Source organism: Zingiber officinale, chromosome 5A, assembly GCF_018446385.1.
Source record: "Zingiber officinale cultivar Zhangliang chromosome 5A, Zo_v1.1, whole genome shotgun sequence".
NCBI classification, from domain to species: Eukaryota; Viridiplantae; Streptophyta; class Magnoliopsida; order Zingiberales; family Zingiberaceae; genus Zingiber; species Zingiber officinale.
In genome coordinates, this window is record NC_055994.1 from 111,164,998 (window position 1) to 111,186,623 (window position 21,626).

The 21,626-nt window shown below is 35.7% G+C and overlaps 1 protein-coding gene across 4 annotated transcripts in view; it reads right to left on the reverse strand.

Moving 5' to 3' along the window:
• LOC121981384 overlaps positions 1-21,626 on the reverse strand; it is a 51,874-nt gene that overhangs the window by 2,130 nt on the left and 28,118 nt on the right. For 2 of the 4 annotated variants that reach the window (XM_042533866.1, XM_042533867.1), the window contains exons 15-17: positions 21,438-21,575; positions 21,082-21,135; positions 19,695-19,754 (exon numbers count right to left, since the gene is read on the reverse strand). In XM_042533866.1, coding sequence (XP_042389800.1) covers positions 19,695-19,754; positions 21,082-21,135; positions 21,438-21,575 — 252 coding nt within the window. Of the gene's footprint in view, positions 1-18,070; positions 18,216-19,694; positions 19,755-21,081; positions 21,136-21,437; positions 21,576-21,626 lie in introns of those variants that run through there. The other 2 variants (XM_042533868.1, XM_042533869.1) reach the window with 2 other exon arrangements.

Genomic DNA, 21,626 nt, shown 5'->3' on the forward strand with positions numbered 1-21,626 from the left:
CTGAGTATAAAGTAAGAAAAAAAAAATGCATATACAAAGTAGGAAGAAAGCATAACAAGGCCATCATAGGTTTCAACGTTGCACTGGAATAAAAAGGCCACGCTTATGATATACAGCTAAATGAAAATTAAAATACCTACAGAATGTACTATCTTTTCTAAGAAAAGAAAATCATGAGCCCTTCCAATTAAAATCCATAAGCTTAAATGCCATTGTTAAATAACATACTCAGAGCCATCAATTCCACATATTGATTTTGTCGATCATGAATTGCAAAACCCAAAGGCTCAATTACATACTACAGACTACGGGGGGCAATTCACGCCGCTAAATTTATGAGTTCAATGATATTTTTAACAACGTTTGTTACTTCCAATTAATATTGCATAAAATGTTAAAATTTTGTTAAACTAAATACGGCAAGAATACTTAAATCACATACGTGAGTTTCAAAATTATCAAATCACGCACCCAATACTCATTTTGCCCTCTGCATTCACTCACTAAATCATGATGTGTGTCTAAACCAAAAGACAAATCCAAACCACGCATGCATATTCTTCACAACATGCATCCACGACGGCGCTTGGAAGCACGTTGGCCGAGCCGGCAACTCTCAGTGGTGGCCTGCGATGGGTTAGAGCGCTGAACATGAGGCAAACGACGACGACGACTGAAGTCGGGTTGACGTGGAACTCTGAGCGACATAAGGTTCTATGGGAAAGCTCGGAGGGAGATTTTGATAGCAATGAGGAGACAATGGCGAGCATGGACTGCTTGACGATCAACGGTGGTGATGTACAAGCGAGTGAGGGACAGGAACGGCTGGAGGGAGGAGGCGATGGCAACATCAGGCAAAGCAAAGTGGCATGAGGTAAGGCTAGAGGTCGGCATCACCGGTGGCACGGGTAGGGTCCGAAGTCGCCGTCACAAGCAGCAAGGGCGTGGTCGCACAAGAGAGGAGAGGGATGCGGCGAGGGGGGGAGAGGAATTAAAACTAAGGGTTTATAGTCAAATATTAGATTAATAAATTTAATCAACTACCAACTTAAATATGATAGTTCAAATAGACTTTCCTAAATCCTAATCGATCTATCCAATAAAATATTCATACATTTATTTTAAATTCTATATATTCATATAATTTTATTTCCTTATTAAATATTAATTATATTATTATTATTATTTTAAATAAACTCAATTAAGCTAAAATTTTAATAACTTTAAATCCTTATCATCATACTTATTAAAAATATATATTTCGATATATTATTGAAGGGCTCGAGCGCACGGAGATCTATCAATTTTCTCAAATTGTAATTATCTAAACCCGAAACTATAAAATCCTAGAATATCTGAGAACAATGTCATGGGCTTCAATGACTTCTTGAGGTGCCTCAATTTGTCAACCAACTAAAAATTCATCCTCAATGAAACCGTGAACTTCTTTGACTCAAGAGTACCTTTCATTTTTTTTTTTAGGCAATGAAATCCTTCGACTCAGAAGGGATACATCATACGACGATGTCGAACGCTCATTATAAGTGATACGACGATCATACTCACTAATAGACACCACAATTAAAATCCTTAGACTCCCCTCTTTTTAAAAAATATAAAATTTTCTATTTTATGAATGGATAAGGTCCATTAGTCGAATTAGTCCAAGAATGATTGATAGACCTAAAGAACTAGCAATGACATGAAATCAGGACATATGTGCAAAAATAATTCTCCTTAATATATTCATGTCCTCAAACATCAATGTAATACATTATATTGAGCAGTAATTTTTTCAACTCGATTCAGACATGAGAAATGATATCGAACACTCATTATAAGTGATACAACGATGATACTCACTAATAGACACTACAATTGAGATTCTTGAACTCCCCTCTTTCTAAAAATATAAACTTTTTGATTGGCTAAGGTCCATTGCTAATTTTGTTCAAAAGTAGTTGATAAACCTAAAAACCTTGGAACAACATAAAACCAAGACCTATGTGCTTGTGTGTTCTCCTAGATATATTCATGTCCTCAAACATCAATGTGATATACCATCTTAAGAAGCAACAATTTTTACAACTCGATTTAGGCATAAGAAATGATGTCGAACGCTCATTATAATTGATACGACGATCATACTCAATAGACACTACAATTGAGATTCTTAGTCTCTCTTTCTGAAAATGTAAAATTTTCTATTTATGAATGGCTAAGGTCCCATCAACCGATTTAGTCCAAAAGTGACTAATGAACCTATAAACCTCGGAATGACATGAAATCAAGACCTATTTACCCATCTAGTTCTACTAAATATATCCATGCCCTCAAACATCAATGCGATAAACTATATTCGGAACAGCGATTTTCAACTCGATTCGGGCCTGAAAAATAATGTCGAACGCTCATTATAAGTGATACAACGATTACTCACTAATAGACATCACAATTGATATCCTTGGATTCCCGTCTGTTTGAGAAAAAAAATTATCTTTTGAATGACTAAGGCTCATTAGTCGGTTTCATCCAAAAGTTGTTAATGAACCTAGAGACCTCATAATAACATAATATTGAAACCTATGTACTCGTCTAGTTCTCCTAAATATATTCATGCTCTCAAACGGCAATGTGATACAACATATTAAAAGCAACAATTTTTCAACTCGATTTTGCATGAGAAATAATGGCGAACGCTCATTATAAGTGATACGACGATTATTCACTAATAGACATCACAATTGATATCGTTGGATTCCCCTCTTTATGAGAAAAATAAGTATCTTTTGAATGGCTTAAGGTTCATTAGTTGGTTTTGTCCAAAAGTTGTTGATGAGACCTTGGAATGACATAATATCAAAACATATATACTCGTCTAGTTCTCCTGAATATATTCATGCTCTCAAACATCAATGTGATACAACATATTGAAAGCAATATTTTTTCAACTCGATTCGAGCATGAGAAATAATGTCGAACGCTCATTTTAAGTGATATGATGATCATACTCACTGTTAGACACCACAATTCAGATCCTTGGACTCCTCTTTCTGAAAATATAAAATTTTCTATTTTTATGAATGGCTAAGGTCCATCAGCCGATTTCATCCATAGTGACTAATTGACCTAAAGAGCTCGAAATGACATGAAACTAAAATTTATATGTTTGTCTAGTTCTCCTAAATATATTCATGCCCTTAAACATCAAATTGATACACTAAATTGAAAGCAACAATTTTTCAACTCAATTCGAGCATGAGAAATGTTGCAAGGTCCATTTCTAAAAATTGAGATCTTAAACTCCACTCTTTCTAAAAACATAAAAAAATATTTTTTGTAAGGCCCATCAACCAGTGTCGTCCAAAAGTGGCCAATAGACCTAGAGACCTCAGAATGACATGAAACTAAAATCTATGTGCTCGTCTAGTTCTCCTAAATAAATGTATACCCACAAACATTAATGTGATACACCATATTGAGAAAAATGATTTTTTTCAACTAGTTTTGGACATGAGAAAATATTGCTGCTTAGGGCATGGATATATTAAGGAGAATTAGACGAGCACATAGATACTGCTTTAATATCATTCCAAGGTCTCTAGATCTCTAAGTCCATTAGCGCCAAAAATCGACTGAGGACCTTAATCATTCAAAAAATTAAAAAAAAAAAAAAGTCTCTGTCTATCAGCCACTTTTGGACCTTAGCTATTCATAAAATAAAAATATATATATATATATTTTTAGAAAGAGGGAAGTCCGAGAATCTCATTTGTGCTATCTAAGTATCTCATTTGTGGTGTCTAACAATGAGTATGAGCGTCGTATCAGTTATAATGAGTGTTTGACATCCAAATCAAGTTAAAAAAAAAACACTGCTCTCAATATAGTATATCGCATTGATGTTTGAAGGCATGGATATATTTAGGAGAACTAGACGAGCACATGTGGCTTGATTTCATGTCATACCGAGGTCTCTAGGTCCATTAGCCACTTTTAGACAATCGATAGGTGAACCATAACCATTTAAAAAAATTAAAAAATATATATTTTCATAAAGAGGGTAGTCTAAGAATCTTAAATGTAGTGTCTATCGGCGATTATCATCGTCGTATCATTTATAATAAGCATTCGATATCATTTCTCATGCTCGAGTTGAAAAAATCAATGTTATCAATATATTATATCGCATTAATGTTTGAGGGCACATAGGTACTAATTTAATGTCATTCCAAGTTCTTTATGTCCATCAACCACTTTTGACAAAATCGACCAATGAACCTTAGTCACTCATAAAATAGAAAATTTATATTTTCAGAAAGAGAGGGGAGTCCAAGGATTTCAATTGTGATGTCTATCAGTGAGTATGAACGTCATATCACTTAAAATGAGCGTTCGACATCGTCATAAGATGTTTTCCTATTGTGTCAAAGGAGTTCATAAATTCATTGCCTAAAAAAGATAAAAGGTACTTTTTTTCTTGTTTGAAGCTTTATGCTTGTTGTCTTTATTAATATCATATGGTTTCATGTTCTTCAGGAAGAAGGAATTTAGAGTGATTATTAGGCTTGTAGGAAAACACAAACACAAAATCTGAAGGAAGTTTTAGTTGGTCGACAAATTGAGGCACCTCAAGCAGACATTCAAGCCCTTAATATTGTTCTCAAGAAGTCTATGATTTTATAGTTTAGGGTTTAGATATAATACAATTCTAGAAAATTGATAGATCTATGTGCGCTCGAGGCCTCCTATAATATATCAAAATATTTTTTTTTAATGCCTACGATGATAAGGATTTAAAAACAACTAAAATTTTAACCAAATTGAATTTATTTAAGAAATTAATAATAATATAATTAATATTTAATAAGAAACTAAATTTATATGAATATATAGAATTAAATTAAATTTATGAATATTTTACCTAATGTTTAATTAAAAACTCTAAGTTCTAATCCTCCCCCCCCCCCCTCGGGTAGCGTCCCTCTCCTCTCCTACGTGACCACGTCTCTACTGCCTGCGACGTCGATCTCCGACTTTACCCTATGCCGTCAGCGACGCCGACTTCCGACGTTATCCTGTGTAACTTTACTTTGCCCCAACACTGCCACTACCACCGCCTCCTCCCTCTGACCCTTCCCGCAGAACCCTATGTCACTCAGAGCCCCACACCAACTCGACTTTAGCCATCGCCTCCTAAACCTTCCTTGTTCAATGTCACCGACCCACCGTAGGCCACCACCATAAATGTCGACTCCACGGACGTTGCCTCCAAGCGCGTCGTGGATGCACATCGCAAAAAATAAGCACGTGTTGTTCGGATTTGTCTTTTGATTTGGATGCACGTCATGATTTGGCAAGCGGAAATAGAGGGGGAAAACAAATATTGGGTACGTGATTTGGTATTTTTGAAACTCGCGTACGTGATTTGAGCATTCAGAAAAATATCTACATGGTTTAGTAAATTGCCGAACTAAATATCCTATTATATAAATGACTTTATCTATTGATTCTATAATTGTAAACTCACTAAAAAAACCTATTATTATAAACGACTATTATATCATGTCTGTCACACAACATAACATTTAGAAATATGCATACGTTGAAATAATACAACTAAGTTCAATATTATCTTATTGCTAAAACCATATCAAATGGAATTTTCTACTTGATATTTTTGATAAATTATCTACATATTATTACTTCCAAGATCAAACTAAAAGGTTTAACACCATTTGATTAACTGAACAAAAATATTTCCCTTAATTTGATTTTGTTCAATCTCAATAGGCCTAATCAACATACTTAATAGGGATAGCAATTTCCTCCGAACCCGATGGAGGATCCAATATCTGACCCGAATGAAAGAGGTATAGAGGGACTATCGATATCCGATATACGACTCAAATACCTGATTAAATTATATATATATATATATATAATTTTTTCAAAATCCGCTAGCTATTTTTGTTGATGTTAGCAGTAGGTTATATAGACGTTAATTTATTTTTTAAATTATATATATTTTTTAATATGATGTTAACTCTAATGTGTTTTTGTTCAATGATGATAGCTGGATGAAAGGAAGAAAAAATTATTAGTATAGAAGATATTCGATCCTTTAATAGGTAGGAATATAGAGATGGATATCAGAAATCTGATGGGTATGGGGACGGCAGATATAAAATTCAATCCGAACCCGACCCCAACCCATTATCATCCCTAATACTTGACACCACCATCAGTAGCAAGACCAACAGGATGGGCACAGATCAGATTTATGTAAAATTCAGGGTAAGGATTATAAAAATGAATCATGTTTTAATCATACTAAATAAATATCATGCAATCTCATTGCACCAAATATTTTACTTGTTTTCCATGTCAACATATTCTCCTCCATTTCGACAATTTCATGCCTTTTATTTATTTTTTTTCCATATATTAGCATAAAATATTGGTGAAAGCTGTATCAGAAGTTAATCTCTAAAAATGGCATTGTTATAATCTTGTTTTAATTGTGATGGTAGTGGTATATTTGATGAATGCGAGATCAGCAATTGGTTGATTTAAGGTTTTAATGATTGCTACTAGTTTGGTAGTTCGAACCTGAAAGTAGCCAATCGGGCATCAAATCAGTGATTTGTTGAGCAATGAGTTTGCTCATCAAGGTCTGTACCTAACCCCTTATGCAGTGAAAAGTCATAACATGTGATGATAGTTCAGAAAATGAAGTGATCAATCTCATCAATGGGTTTAGGAAAGGTGTGTTTTGATTGTTATGTGCCTTGCCCAAGCGATGCATAGTGTGGCCAGATATTGAGGTCAGCAATTGAGTGTGTTCTTGTATCCTGTAATAGTTGAATAATTGTTATAAGATTCTGAATCTCAAACCATGCCAGTGTTTCAATCTTTGTTGGAACGATACTATTTCGGCATTCAATCAATGTTTTAATGTATGATGTAGTGACAAATTGGAGATTGAAGGAGGAAAGAGATGAAAAACAAGAATGATAAGACAACTAATATATGAACTTTGGTTTCCATTAGAAATAATACAATTTTAACATTATCTTGTATGCAAACAAACTAAAAAGAATAACAACATTGTTACAATTCATTTTGACGTGTTTTAGAATGTCAAGCAATGTCGAGTGTTGGCTTGAAAGGATACTCATCAGCATATGATTTTGTGCTTAGGATCCAGATTCAGTAATTTACAAGGACAATATATTTCGATTGTTTCACCTAGCACAATATGACATTCCAAACCATGGTTATAAGTGTGATGCCTGATCAATGTTGTGGATGGAGAGAAACTAAGGTCGGTGTGACAAATTGTCTTTAGCATATTTCTAGCTAGTGCAACTATTGTGCGAGCACGGTTGGGTATAAGGATGTGTGAATGATCTTTATATCCACATAGAGATTTACAAAATAAAGAATGAAACCCAGCAGGGATATTGTCGGACAGCACAAGGACATTGTGAGATTGTGTGTGAGATTAGGGATGGATGAATTAGGCTAGACTAGGCTACATGGTTTAAAATTTCAACCCATGCCGAAATTTCAGTCATAGACCGGAGCGATATAGTTTTGGCACCGTATATTCCGATATGATTTTGATATTTTTTAACTATAAAATATATTAACTAAAAATAAAAAATTTAATCTAAATATCTAAAAAATACAAAATATAAAAAAATAATTATATATATATATATTAAATTAAAGTGATAGTTTCATTAGAATTTAATTAAGTCAATTTAAATTATCTTTATTATAATTAGAAGTTGATTAAAATTATTAATGTAAGTTTTATTTAATTAAAAGTTAATTTCTTGCCCCTTTTATTGCGAGGCTCACGTGACGTGCCTGTAGTGGCCGCGAAGCTGACGCACACGGCCACAGTGCTCATCTAATGCCTCCGCAATGGTCGTGGGGCTCACAGATGCGTCCATGACCACCGGAGCTCACGCGATGCGTCCGCAACGGCCACAGTGCTCACGCGATGCCTCCGCGGCGGTCATAGGGCTCATGCAACACATCTGTAGCCTCGAGACATCGGGAGTGTCAATGCAGGTCTATAGGTGGAACCAAATGTTTTGCCCATACCGGGCGCAGTTCAACATGAGCTTTTATACCATGCTAGGCTATGTTTTAATTTCATTATCATCTCAAGTTTATTATTACTTTACTAAATTTCATGAGAACCACAATTTATCTTGTTATTCTTTCTACGTTGCTATTTCCACTACCTATGCACTCTTATACCTCACTTACAATTACTGATTCTCATTGCCACAATGTCATGCTTACTAGGTACCAAAGGCAACATGGTGAGTAGACCACACAAGAAGGTAGAGATGGAGGCAAAGGAAGAGTTGAGACCCCCTTTTTGCCGATGAAGATAAAATGTACAAGTGGAGTAAGGAGTCGAAATTGACACTGGAAGCTGGGGATTGTGAATCACAACGAGGTAATATGAGAGATTGAAATGGAAGTTCGGGTGATTAGGGCATTGAATCATTAATGACAACTTTTTTGTCAGGCATTATGTTCATGACTTAAAAAGTCTCACTTGGGCTACATATGCAGCAACTGAGGCAGATGTTGAAAAGGGTCCCTTTGACTGCATTCCAAGCAGCCCCATATGTAGTCTACAAATGCATTTAAAAAACTAAATCAATTGATTTTTAAATCCTAAGCAGCCCCATTTAGTAGCATGTAATTTGTACCTAATAAGTTAGCCACTTACTTTTAATGCAATAAATACTTTATTTACAAATATATATTTTTTATCATTCTAATATTAACGTGTATGTGCTGAGTGGGTCAATTGTGTACTACCTATTTACACTATTTAATATCATGATTCTTATACGTAATGGGTTTTTTTTTTAATGTCTACTTTGCACATTTATGCACAATCTCTTGCCTTGCTTTTAATTTTTTTACATGGATTGAGTTGGCTACGCTAAACATTGAAGGTTTTTTATAATTTTCTTTAAAAATATATGTTGAATTATGTTTTGCTCCATTATTTGAAATCCAATCTTGATTGCATCTCACTCCTTTCTTTGGCAAATGGTCTGTTTATATACAATAATATAAATGTAGCAGGTATAGTTCAGCAATAAAAGTGTAATTTGTTCTATTAAAAACTTAAATAGTTAAGGGAGAGGGTATCTCATTTTCATACTGCAATCAAAAAATTTATTTCTTTAAAAAGTTTAATCCTTTACCTCAATAGCATATACTTGAGGAAGATTTTCACACTCCAATTTAAAATTTTATTCTTAAAAAATTTTAATCCTTTACCTCTCGGTAGAATATTTGAAGAAGAACATACATTCTTACAATTTGTATCCAAGGTCCTATTAGAAATTCATTTTTTGAATCGTGAAACATAATGATTTTTTTTAACTGGATCAAGTCTTGGATGAAGTTACAAAAGTTTAGTTCTAATCGTAACTAAATCTTCTACTTTAGTGTTATAAAAGGGAAATTGAAGCCAAACAACCTGGAAGGCATCACATATTGTTTCAGCTTGATGGAAACGAAATTCTTTTCCTCAAGATCCTGCCTATGGAAATAGAGAACAAAGTAACTAGACTAGGGAGATTTCATATAATAATCCTTCTCCTCTAAAGGGGTCATCTAGTAAGCAAATACTTTTGGATACATTCAAGCAAAAACGCTGACATAGATCTTATGGATGTAATTCTTACTCTATGAATACATCAATCTTCCATAGAGGAGTCAAAGGAAATAAAAATTTTATGTTCAATTTTGAACTAGAGATGTTAAAAATAATCAACCAACATCGACTATAACCCCTAGCAAGGTGAGACAAACATTCAAAAGAGAGAATGATTTCAAATGAATTTGTTCTTAGAATAAAATCATTTAAGCATACTTATACAAATGATCTTGAACTTCAACATCTTATACCTATATGCCATAAAATATCTATCAAGGTAAGTTCAATAGTATAGGGTGACACTTTCTTCTTGTACGCTATAATCACTTAATTCATTGAGAATGTTATATTGTATAAATCTTCATCCCTTCCCATGAGGAATTACTAATTTGTTAGATTATTATAATATATGTTATGTTGTCTAATAATTTAATAAGATTGATATAGTACTTTCAAATTGGTAGTATAACGGGCTAAGATTTCTCTTCAAGATTCTTTTTTGAGGGATAGGTTAAAGTTTAATATAGAGGCAACACCTAGACCAGGTCTTAATGATAAATTTTCCTTGTTAATTTCCCAAAATCTCCCTCGCCGCCTTATCTACCTATCTATTTATCTATTTCTCATGGGCAATCTTCCTTCCTTCCCTAACCTGGGCAACACTCATCATTGCTCATCTCATGCAACTGTTAGAACATAAAACATCTTGTTGCAACTCAACAAAATCTGTTGGGACCTTGATGCTGGATAGAAAGGGATGAATAACCGATCACCCACAATGTTCGTTTCCTACACTCGTTAGTACGCAGCGGAATACAAAACAAACTAACGAGTATAGAGCTAAACACTACAAGCTAAACAAGAAGAAAACGAAGCAAACCTTAACACGTTTGGTTACGTGGTTCGGAGATAACTTCCTCCTACTCCACGGTGTGTCCGTAAGGTAGACAAAAACTTCAATCCTTCAATAGATCAATCCCCAAAAAACCTCCGGCTAGTACGATCTCCTTGAGGGTGAAGAAACTTCACCACAACCTTGATCACGTACACACGGATCACACACAAGAGCTAGAAAGACTACTTATATGGTCAACCACCTCTATTTCGTCAACCTTAGCCAAGCACCCCGATCTCTCTTAAATAGAGAGCGGGAGGAAACACCTAGTTGTGTTTCCCGCCACTAGTCAACTAGTTCTTTATGGAATTCGAACGTTTCATGTCAACGGCTCGATACCAGTCGACTGTCACAGTAACTGCTACAATACCAGTTTACTGTTTTCACAGCCGTCAGACACAGAAATATTCTGTGCCCTAGCTCAGTCGACTGATCTAGTTGTCGGTCGACTAGTAAAACCCTAACCCTAGAGTTTTGACCCTCGAGTACATTCACTCAGTACTCGTCCTTGCCCGACCAACCTAAACCTAGCCTTCTAGCCTCCTCCATCAGCCTCACGTCCCTCACCTTTCCTTTTGGAGGTTCCTTTAGCATTGTCCTAGTTGTCGAGTCTTCCTTTGCCAAAAAGCTCCTCACCTCCAAGACTTCAACCATTGTCAAGTCACACTTGGACTTGCGTTGTCAAGACTACATACTTGGACTTACACCGCCGAGACTCCTCTTGGATTTTTCTCCTTTGCCAAGATCACACTTGTACTTTCCTTATTGTACCTATATCCTACACACTTACCATACATACATATATAACAATAAACCTAACTTAAATATTTGCCCAAACATCAAAGGCACCTAAATTGCCCCAACAATCTCCCCATTTTTGATGTTTGGCAACCCGTTTTAGTTAGGAAAACATAAATGCAATAACAATGCAAATAAACATGCATATCTACTCATGCATAAGTCATGGAACCTAACTCTAGGTTCCCCCTTCACCTAAGCTCCCCCTTGAGCTAGGATTTCCCGTAAAGTTAAACTTCTCCCTCTTTGCCAACAAGTGAGCAATTACTCTCCCTTTACCTAAGCTCCCCTTAGCTACATTTTCTTGCAAGGGTGTATAGGTTTCCCACTTAAACCCAACACTTCTCTCCCTTTGCCATACATCAAAAAGAGCTCCAACAATATTCATATTATTAAACTCTTTAACCTCTAATGATCATAAACATCATGTATTAATCCCCCATAAGATTATATACATGGTCACCATCCTTTTGGTCATTTCCTATTGCTAAAACACATTTTCAGACTGTATCAGTCGACTGCCATTAACTCCAATTGACTGCCCTCTTCAAAACGAGCTCACAGAGATATTCTATGCTTGTGAACAGCGTTACCAGTCAACTGATAAATGTATCAGTCAGCTGATACACTATTTCAGTCAAAAATAACATTTCTGACCCAACTTTATAAATGCACCAGAAATTCCACAGACTTCCAAAAATTCTCAAATTTTATGGAGAGATTTGTTTTACCAATCTCTACTTAGGAAAAATATATATAAAAATATATTGATCATGGATCCCAAGATTAACACGAGATCCAAAACTATCTAAATTGGTCAATTGAACCTTGACCTAAAATCCTAGTTTTGGCTTTCTCATGTATCTGCTCATACTAAACCATAATGCATCCCTTGCATTAGTTTATATGACATCTATACATCTAAAACCAATTTTCATGCAATATGAATATCATTTCATATTTTCATGCATAAATCATAACTCAATTGTGCCAATTTCTTGTATTTGAGACTCAAATTCATCTCCAAATCAATTTGGCACATTTGATAACCCATCTTGAGTCTGAAGCATTGTCTGCTTGAGATCCATTTACCATATGCCCTAAAGACTCTTTGTAATCCCCCTAGAACCCTTAGCCTTAGCCACCTCTCTATGTGACTCATCCACTATTGCTAGGCCACTTTAGTACACCTCGGGTGACACTTAGTCTACAAACTTAACTTTCTTAACCTTAAACATCTTGTCTTTAATTAATTTCTTCTTGTCCTTAACCTTAGGTGCCTCATCCTTGCTATAATTATATGCAACCCTAGTATATTTCTTCTCATTGGCCTTGGATGATTCTCCCTTACCCTTAGTCACTCCTCCCTTGCCATTGTCATGTGTCACCCTAGCACTTGATCTCCTTTTGGCCTTGGAGGGACCCAATTTGTCAATTTTGGGTCTTTGACCATCCAAACACATATCAAGTCCTCTAGGTCCAATAATGAACCTATCTAAGACTTTTTCCAACTCCTCAAGCCTTGACTTTAGGGCTTAATTTTCTAATTCTAGGGTTATAACCTTAGAATCACCATATCCACCTTGGGCATTCCCAGACCTACCCACTTTTCTAGACATATATCTCCCCTTCTTGGAATTAATGTCTTGATCATTTACTATCTTCCTCTCCTTAGGCATGGTAGTTTGGTTTTGTTAGGACTAACCATAGATTTTGATATACTAGGGTTATTTACCGTGTTAACCATGTTCCTATCATTCTACCTAAATCCATAATTATGCATGGGTATATAATTTTCATTATTCTTAACCAGCATGAAGGAATTTGAACTTAAATTAAACTTTAAATTAGGGATTACCTTCCCTTTTACCTTTGGAACTCCCCTTTGACTTGAGCTCCCCTTCTTCTCCCATTTCTTCAAGTGCGCTAATTTCTTGAGCTCTCTTCTCCTTGAGCACTTTGTGTGGTAGTAATCTCACTCACCACATGTGAAGCATCGAATGTGCCTCTTCTCCTTGGCACCATCCCTACAACCCACGTTAGTCTTTACCAGGTTTAGGATTTACCTCCTTTCCCTTCTTGAGTGAAGGACATCTACTCTTGTAGTGTCACATCTCCCTGCACTCAAAGCACTTGATGTGGCATTTAGTTCTCTTCTCGTTGGGTGCGGTTGAAGGTTGATCTTCCAGGACCTCCTCTTCCTTGGATTGCTCTTCTTCTTCCTTCGAAGATGTGAACGATTCCACATCCTCCTCCCTTGAAGATGTGAATGACACTTCCTCATCTTCCTTCTTCTCGGATGTTGAGCTTGTTTCAACTTCCGATTGGTTCTTCTCGTTCTCTTGGACCAATGAGCTCTTCTCCTTGAGCTCCTCCACTCCTTGTGTTTGTATAGAGTTCTCATAAAGCACGATTACTTTGCTCCATAACTCATGAGCACACTTTTACTCACATACATGCGACACAATATTACAAGGTAATAAATTCAATACAATTTTAGTTACCTCCTTATTCGTCCCCGCTTGCTCCCGTTGCTCCTTGATCCAATACCGAGATCAGAGACGCTTCCCCTTCTTGTCCGTCGGAGCTTCGAACGGAACTTCCAATGCAGTCCAATGATCTCAATCCATTTGGAATCAAGTCTCCAACCGCTCCTCAAGTACTCGAAATCATCTCGATCGTATGGAGGTGGGATTCGGATATCCCATCCTAAAGGTCTTTCAGACTCCATCTTCCTCTAGCGTTTTGCTCCCTTGGCGATTAGTCCATAGAAGAGCGACCCGCTCTGATACCAATTGTTGGGACCATGATGCCGGCTAGAGGGGGTGAATAGACAATCACCCATGATGTTCGCTTCCAACACTCGTTAGTACGTAACGGAATACAAAACAAACTAACGAGTACAAAGCTAAACCCTAAACACTAAACAAGAAGAAAACCAAGTAAACCTTAACACATTTGGTTACATGGTTCGGAGATAACTTACTCCTACTCCACGGCGTGTCCGTAAGGTAGATACAACTTCAATCCTTCGATAGATCAATCCTTGGAAAACCTTCGACTAGTACGATCTCCTTGTGGGTGGAGAAACCTCGCCACAACCTTGATCACGTACAAACGGATCATGCACAAGAGCTAGAAAGACTACTAATAGGGGTTAACCACCTCTATTTCGTCAACCTTAGCCAAGCACCCCGAACTCTCTTAAATAGAGCTTAGGAGGAAACACCTAATTGTGTTTCCCGCCACCAGTCGACTAGTCCTTTATGGAACTCGACCATTTCATGTCAACGACTCGATACCAGTCGACTGATAAAAGTACAATGACTGCAACAATACAAGTTTACTGTTTTCACAACCGTCAGACACATAAATATTTTGTGCCCTGGCTCAGTCGACTGATCTAGTTGTCAGTCGACTGGTAAAACCCTAACCCTAGGGTTTTAACCCTCGAGTACATTCACTCAGCACTCGTTCTTGCCCGACTAACCTAAACCTAGCCTTCTAGCCTCCTCCATCAGCCTCGCGTCCCTCGAATATCTCCTCATCCTTCACGCCTTACCTTTTGGAGTTTCCTTCGGTCTTGTCCTAGTTGTCTGATCTTCCTTTGCCAAAAGACTCCTCACCTCCGGAACTTCAACCATTACCAAGTCACACTTGGACTTACGTTGCCAAGACTATATACTTGGACTTACACCGCCATGACTCCTCTTGGACTTTTTTCCTTTGCCAAGATCACACTTGTACTTTCATTATTGTACCTGTATCCTGCACACTCACAATACATATCATATACAACAATAAATCTAACTTAAACCTTTGCTCAAATATCAAAACCTAGGGTACCTAGATTGCTCCAACAAAAACCATCTCTCCAACCCATCCTAACTTATCAACATTGAACAAGATATTGCTTTATAATAGCACAAACCATTATTGTCGCCATATCTGTCACCTTAACCATTCATCAACCCTAATTGGTGAACCTGTGTGGGGATCTATGAGATCCTAACAAATGTATCTCCATCATTGCTCCGCCTTGCATCCATCATCTCAGAACTTGTAGATCCTTTATCTAAAGCATATTTTGCACCAATGTAATTGTAAGGCCCCACGAGCCATCGAATGTGTAAATTAGGGATTTGAGGTATTTTTTTATATTAGTTCCATGTTTCCTGAGATGAAGGTAATTCAATGACGATAAATAAATAATATAATAATAATATAAAATAATAGTCGTTCCTTAAGAAATTATTTTATAGAATTTTTAGGAAATTTTCAGGAATTTTTAAAGGATTAAACAGGGCTCGTATGGCATATTAATGGGGATAAACCTATTAGACCTTAAGGATATCAATTTAGATGGGAGTTGATTAAATTGATTAAGCTAAAGTTTTATTTAAGAGACCTAAAAACAAAAACAAAAAAAAAAGGAGAAAACCGTAAGTTCTCTCTTTTCCTCTCGTTTCCTCACCTCCCGACCCCGTGGTCGCCGCCTCCCTCATCTTCTCCTCTCTTCATCATTGCTGGCGTGATTTCCACTAAGCAAGAGCTCCCGACAGCGGTGCGATCTCCTTTTGCCTAAGGTCCCCAACGGCGGTACCAACAAGGAAAGGAAAGGTGTTTTGCCGGTGGGAAGGTTTGATCACGTTCCGAAGCCTGATTTCTCCTCCATCTCAAAGGAAAGGCAAGCATTATTCATATTTCTTTTGTTGAGCTTGAAGTTGTGGGGTAATAAGGGAGGTACCTTCGAGTGGAGTGACGATTCTCTATTGAGTCCGGATGGATTTGGGATGCTTCGTTTTGGTTTGGTGACTGAGATCTCTGGGTTAGGAGGAAAAAAAAACCTTAGGGAGGAAGAATATCTTTTAAGTCATACCCTGTTTTCCGAAGGATTTTTGTGATTCCTATGACGATTTCAATGCGTGCTTGCTTAATCATATTTGCTTGGCATTTCAGATTCGATACTGTGATTTCCTGCTGATGATTTCAATGTGTGATAGCTTAATCACGATAGCTTGGATTTCGGATTTGATTCAGAGAGTTCTCGCTGTGACTTCAACTTGTGCTTGCTTAATCATGTTAGCTAGGTATTTTGTGACATATTTGGTAGAGGGTGACTTGGGTCATGTAGGATTATTGCCTTCCATGATTCTTTCGGGTTATGCATGATTTATAATGTTGAAGGAAAGCTTATTAGATTACCTTACCAGATTGTATATTAAGTTTCTTGTACCAACTTCAGTGCTTGACTTTTTGTTTCCAAGTTTCATAGTCCTGTAAATGATGTGATTCACTTTAACTTTGATAAATCACTCAAATGATTTTGGAGAAAGTGCAGTATCTTTCTGTAACTCACCTTAGTGGCATATTTTTGATGAGGGTCAAGTTTTCAACGTCCTTTTCCCATAAGAAATTTACATGCTCTGGATTTTCTTCCTTAGATAATTGATCAATATTTCTTACTGTGTTTTGGTCATGATCATCCTTTACAAACTATTTCTTTTCCTATTTGGGAGATGCTCAGCTGCATCTCTTTCTGACTTATTTCATATCTCATTGACCCTGCCCAGCATGAGATTCTAAACCCGTTTCAATTTTTTATGGAAGTTAATTTAAGTATGTTTAGTATCTGTATGAAATGCATGAGGGTATAATTGTTCCTTTTCATGAAAGTTAATTAAAGTGTTATGCATGAATGCCTATGAAGTATGTGATGAATGTCGAAATGTTCATGAAGCGTGCAAAAGAATGATAGAAATAATAAATTAAAAAAAAAAAAAAGGAGCAGCATGTAAGGATATGGGGATGAATATGTGTACGTGTGGTGGCAGTACACGATTGGTGCCCCGGATAAGCTCCGGGGAGGGCCTTTCCAAACATGAATGATGATGAAATGCGTGGGCAACCAAGTTAACATGATCTAGGACCTCACGAATGTTCTCTAATGATGGTTATCATATCTACGACATATTCATCTCCCAAGTAGGTTATGTATACTACTTTGTACAGCTTCATCTCGTGCACATTAGTATATTAATATGCTTGTTGGGTCTCAGGACTCACTATGTGGATTTTGTAGGTGAAGAAAATACAACTCGGGATATGATAAAAGGCATGGAGGATATGATAAAAGGCATGGAGGCGGAGTAGCCGAAGAGGCGAGATGGATGTGTGGCACACTGTCCGAGGGCCCTTATTAGCATGTCACGAAACCTGTCCTTTGTTATGTCATGCAGTTCATGAGTTATAGTTTATGCATTACTAAACTTGGTAGAAGTTTCTAAATTTCATTTGAAGGAGTTATGTTAAGTTTTGAGGTTCATATGTTATGCAATGTTCTTCTTGTTTTTTTTTCGTTTTCAAGAGTTTTATGGTACTGATAGGTCATCCAACATGAGATCAACATGTATTGTATATCTTGTCATGAGTAGGATGTTAGGGTTGTTTCAATAATGCCACAGGATCCCAACTGTTAGCATGTGAAATATGGACGACCACCAAGTGGACAATGTCAACTTTTATTGTAACTCCTTTTCTGACTACCCTCCACCAGCAACTTGTATTTTGCAATGTCATTGATTCTTCATCAAAATCATCAGGCCCATACAAGTCCTCCATGTTAGCTAGAGGTTACTGGCGAACACTAACAAGTACCAACCACTGTAAACTTGAACATTCTCTCCTATCAATGATAACAGGACAAAAACAGAGGCACACTTCTACTCCCTTCACAATTCTTGCCAACGCCCCTTCTGTGATGCCTCACAAGACCAGTTCCTACTAGTGTCATCACCTCAACATCCAACAAAAACCCTAGCAGGTAAATACCAAACTAGGATCAAGGCACTAGAGCAAATTCAAGCCAATAAGAATAACTTGCCAAGCTTGAGCAATAAGAGAACAAAGGGGAGAAAACCTAGAGTTTTATAAACACACAAAAGAGCAACTTATTAATAAAAAATAGGCTCATACTAAACCAAGAAGATCAGCAATAAAAGTAAATGTCGTTTTATAAAAAAAAAATAATGGTTATAGTTCTTCCCCTCCGCTTTGCTACATGAAGTACCACTATATTCCTCACTTCAACAGCAGCATTACTTTTAGTTCATTCATTTTATCTATTGATTGCACGACTTTAAAGGTAAAAAGGTTATCTCTCTTATAAAATTTCACCTTTTATAGAATTAATGTTACTTTTCATGTCTTTCCCGATGTCTACCTCTCCGTCAAAGTAAAATGATGAAAAAAAACTCCCTCTGGTACTGCTTGTAGATGTAGAAACATTAATCTCATTTATTTTCCACAAAAATATGCCTCCCTTCTCTCTTTCTTGAACTGTTATTGGTATTTGCTTAGGACTGTAAGTGGATGGAATGTGTAAACAAACTTAATATTCAATTAGAGTTGGCTTTTGTTCATTTGATGTGATATTAAAAGACATCAAAAATAAACAAGAATATTAATAATCTCAGCATGCTAAGGTTCATGAAGGCCCCCCAGGGTGAGGGTTATCAGCAACAATGAAAAAGCTAGTGAACAATTTCGAGACAAACTTATTTATTACCTTGTGTAAATCATGATTATTATCTTATTTCTTAAAAAAAAAAAAACAAATGTATAAGCATGTACATTTTTGATATTATTTGTGTCTATTATCTTGTAAATTTTATTTCATATATTGCCACTAACATGTTGCAAATTTTTAAAAATAATATGTTTCAGTTACTTGGTTAATATTTTAACTAAATTATAAGAACAATAATATCTCTAGTTGAGCTCGGTAAAGGGCAGGAGTTTGGCTTGAACTTGATAAGGTTTTTGATAACTAAACTCAAATAATCTCAATAAGAAAAATAAATAAACTTGAGCTGAAGCTTGGATCAGCTCATTTAAAGCCCATGTTTGCTGGGATGAAAATAAAAGAAAAAAATATCCATTTTGAAAGAAAGTAGAGTGAGAAAAGCGATTTAGCTCCATCAAATTCTTCTATTTTATTTCCTCCCAAAAAAGATTAAAGTGGAGGAAAAGAAAGTTCAACCATCTATAAGTACAAAACACTGATAATTTATTCCTTTTCATTCTATCCAAATAAACAAGATGAATTGAATAGAGGACCCTAAGCCATCATTATTCTTTGTTATTCTCGTTAATGCATCTTAATAAAAAGATATAAGTCAACATGGCATTCTGCTATTGCAAAAAAGACAATCAGAAAAAAAAACAAAAGAAACATGTTTTAGAGAAACAACAAAAGAAAAAAGTCAAACAACAGATATCAACAAAGATAGGTACCTTTAACTTTTCTCTTTTTATAATTCTTTCACAAAGAAGACGTACTTTTTCCAATTCAACCTGCCATAAGAACCTTAATTAGGATAGCCACATGCAGCATTTTTTTTTCTTAACTCAATGTCTAATAGCTAAGGTATGTAGCCGAATAGAGACGAACATGTTTAATCAAAATTAAAAAACTGCTGCTTATGAATGCCTCTTATTCTGTCTTCTTAAATGAACCCAGCTTACAAAATTAAGATTTTGTAAACATATGCATAGTTGTCCTCAAGAGAACAACATTATATCTAGAGAATTAATTTAGTTGCACCATCAATATCACAATTCAGATGATCTTTGCCTTTCATTTATTAAAAACCACAAATTAGTAACTTAAAAAGCAAGACCATATATAACGCCACCATTTATTTTATATCATTGTTAATCAAACTAAAGGGAGATGTACTAGAGTAAAAGAGAACTAAAGAACAGTCAAATTTTAGAAGTGAAAGAAAGAAATAAAATGACCTACATGCTTGTATATCTGATATTCACGTCAAATTTCAAATTGCAAAAGTGCTCAATACCTTGTAGTCTTAGACTAATAAACGATACAAAGAGTTAGTAAAAACAATAAAAGTAGATGTCAAGACCATAGCCATGTTTCACGAAGAACGTAGAAAAATTAAGGTTCTATTTGTTTAACCGAAAATATTTTTCATATTTTTTTAATACCTGTATTTTAAGGATAATGATTTTTCAGTATTTCTCAAAAAAAACATTTTCCTCAAAAAAAAAAGCTTATATTCTCAATTTACCAGAAAAATTTCTGTTGATCATGATTTTCTATTCTACTAAACATTAGAAAATCCAAACACTATTTTCTTGAAAAAATATTTTCTAGTGAAATAAATGGAGCCTAAAATGACTATTGAGATACTTGATGACAAGATAATATGTGTACATTCATACAACCACCATATGAATCAGAGAAGAATAACTACCACATAAACGTCAACTAGGTTTCCATCAGAATAAGAGTCGACAAAACTTTGACCACATGGTTGCATCCTGTCTAGAAATGCAACTAATATTGCATCTTACAATATAAGATTATTCTACAGTATTATCTTTAGTTTGAATTCGTGACGCTTTGCAGCTTCTACTACCGTTGGTCAACAATTAAATTCGAATAAAGATTGGGATTTGTCAAATAAATATTTCAAAGAGACCATCAAAAACATTAGTGTTCTCTGAGAAACTAAAACATATAAATTGTCCTGGAAACATTTCAAGATAGATGGAACTGACGCATTAAAACTAAGAGTAATATCGATCTTTGACTATGTATTAAAAGCAATAAAAAAGAACTCTTTAGCTCCAACTTGAAGACCAAGAACGGACTCACCCTTATTTGTTTTAAGTTCTTAAGATCCTCGACTCCACATTGCCGGTTGTCTGCCTGTAAAACAACCAGACTGCATTGAGATACAACAACAAATATGGTTTAAAGGCGAATACAATGAACAAGAGATATTTATAAAGGAAAATTATGCATTTTCTCAGGGTTTTCTTATATTTTCTTTCCCTTTTCCATATATTGCTATAATAGATTTCACAAAACAATTAAGGGACTTATCCATACCTTATGATTTTAATTATTGAACACTTTATGAAAATTATATTAGTAGGAAATAACAAGAAAAAAAAAATTATTCAAGTTAAAGAAAGGCATGGACAAAATACAATGCAGAATTATATTACCTCTCTCTGTTCGACACTATGTTTGCCACAATAGGCCTTGTGTTGTGTGGTGCTGCCAGTAACCTTGGCATTCATATAAAACCCAGCATTACTAGCACAAAAAGGATGAAAATGACTCTTACAATTTCCATAGCTGCACTGCATTAGGAAGGAAGAAACATAGTCAACAAATAGTTGTACTTTTTAGAC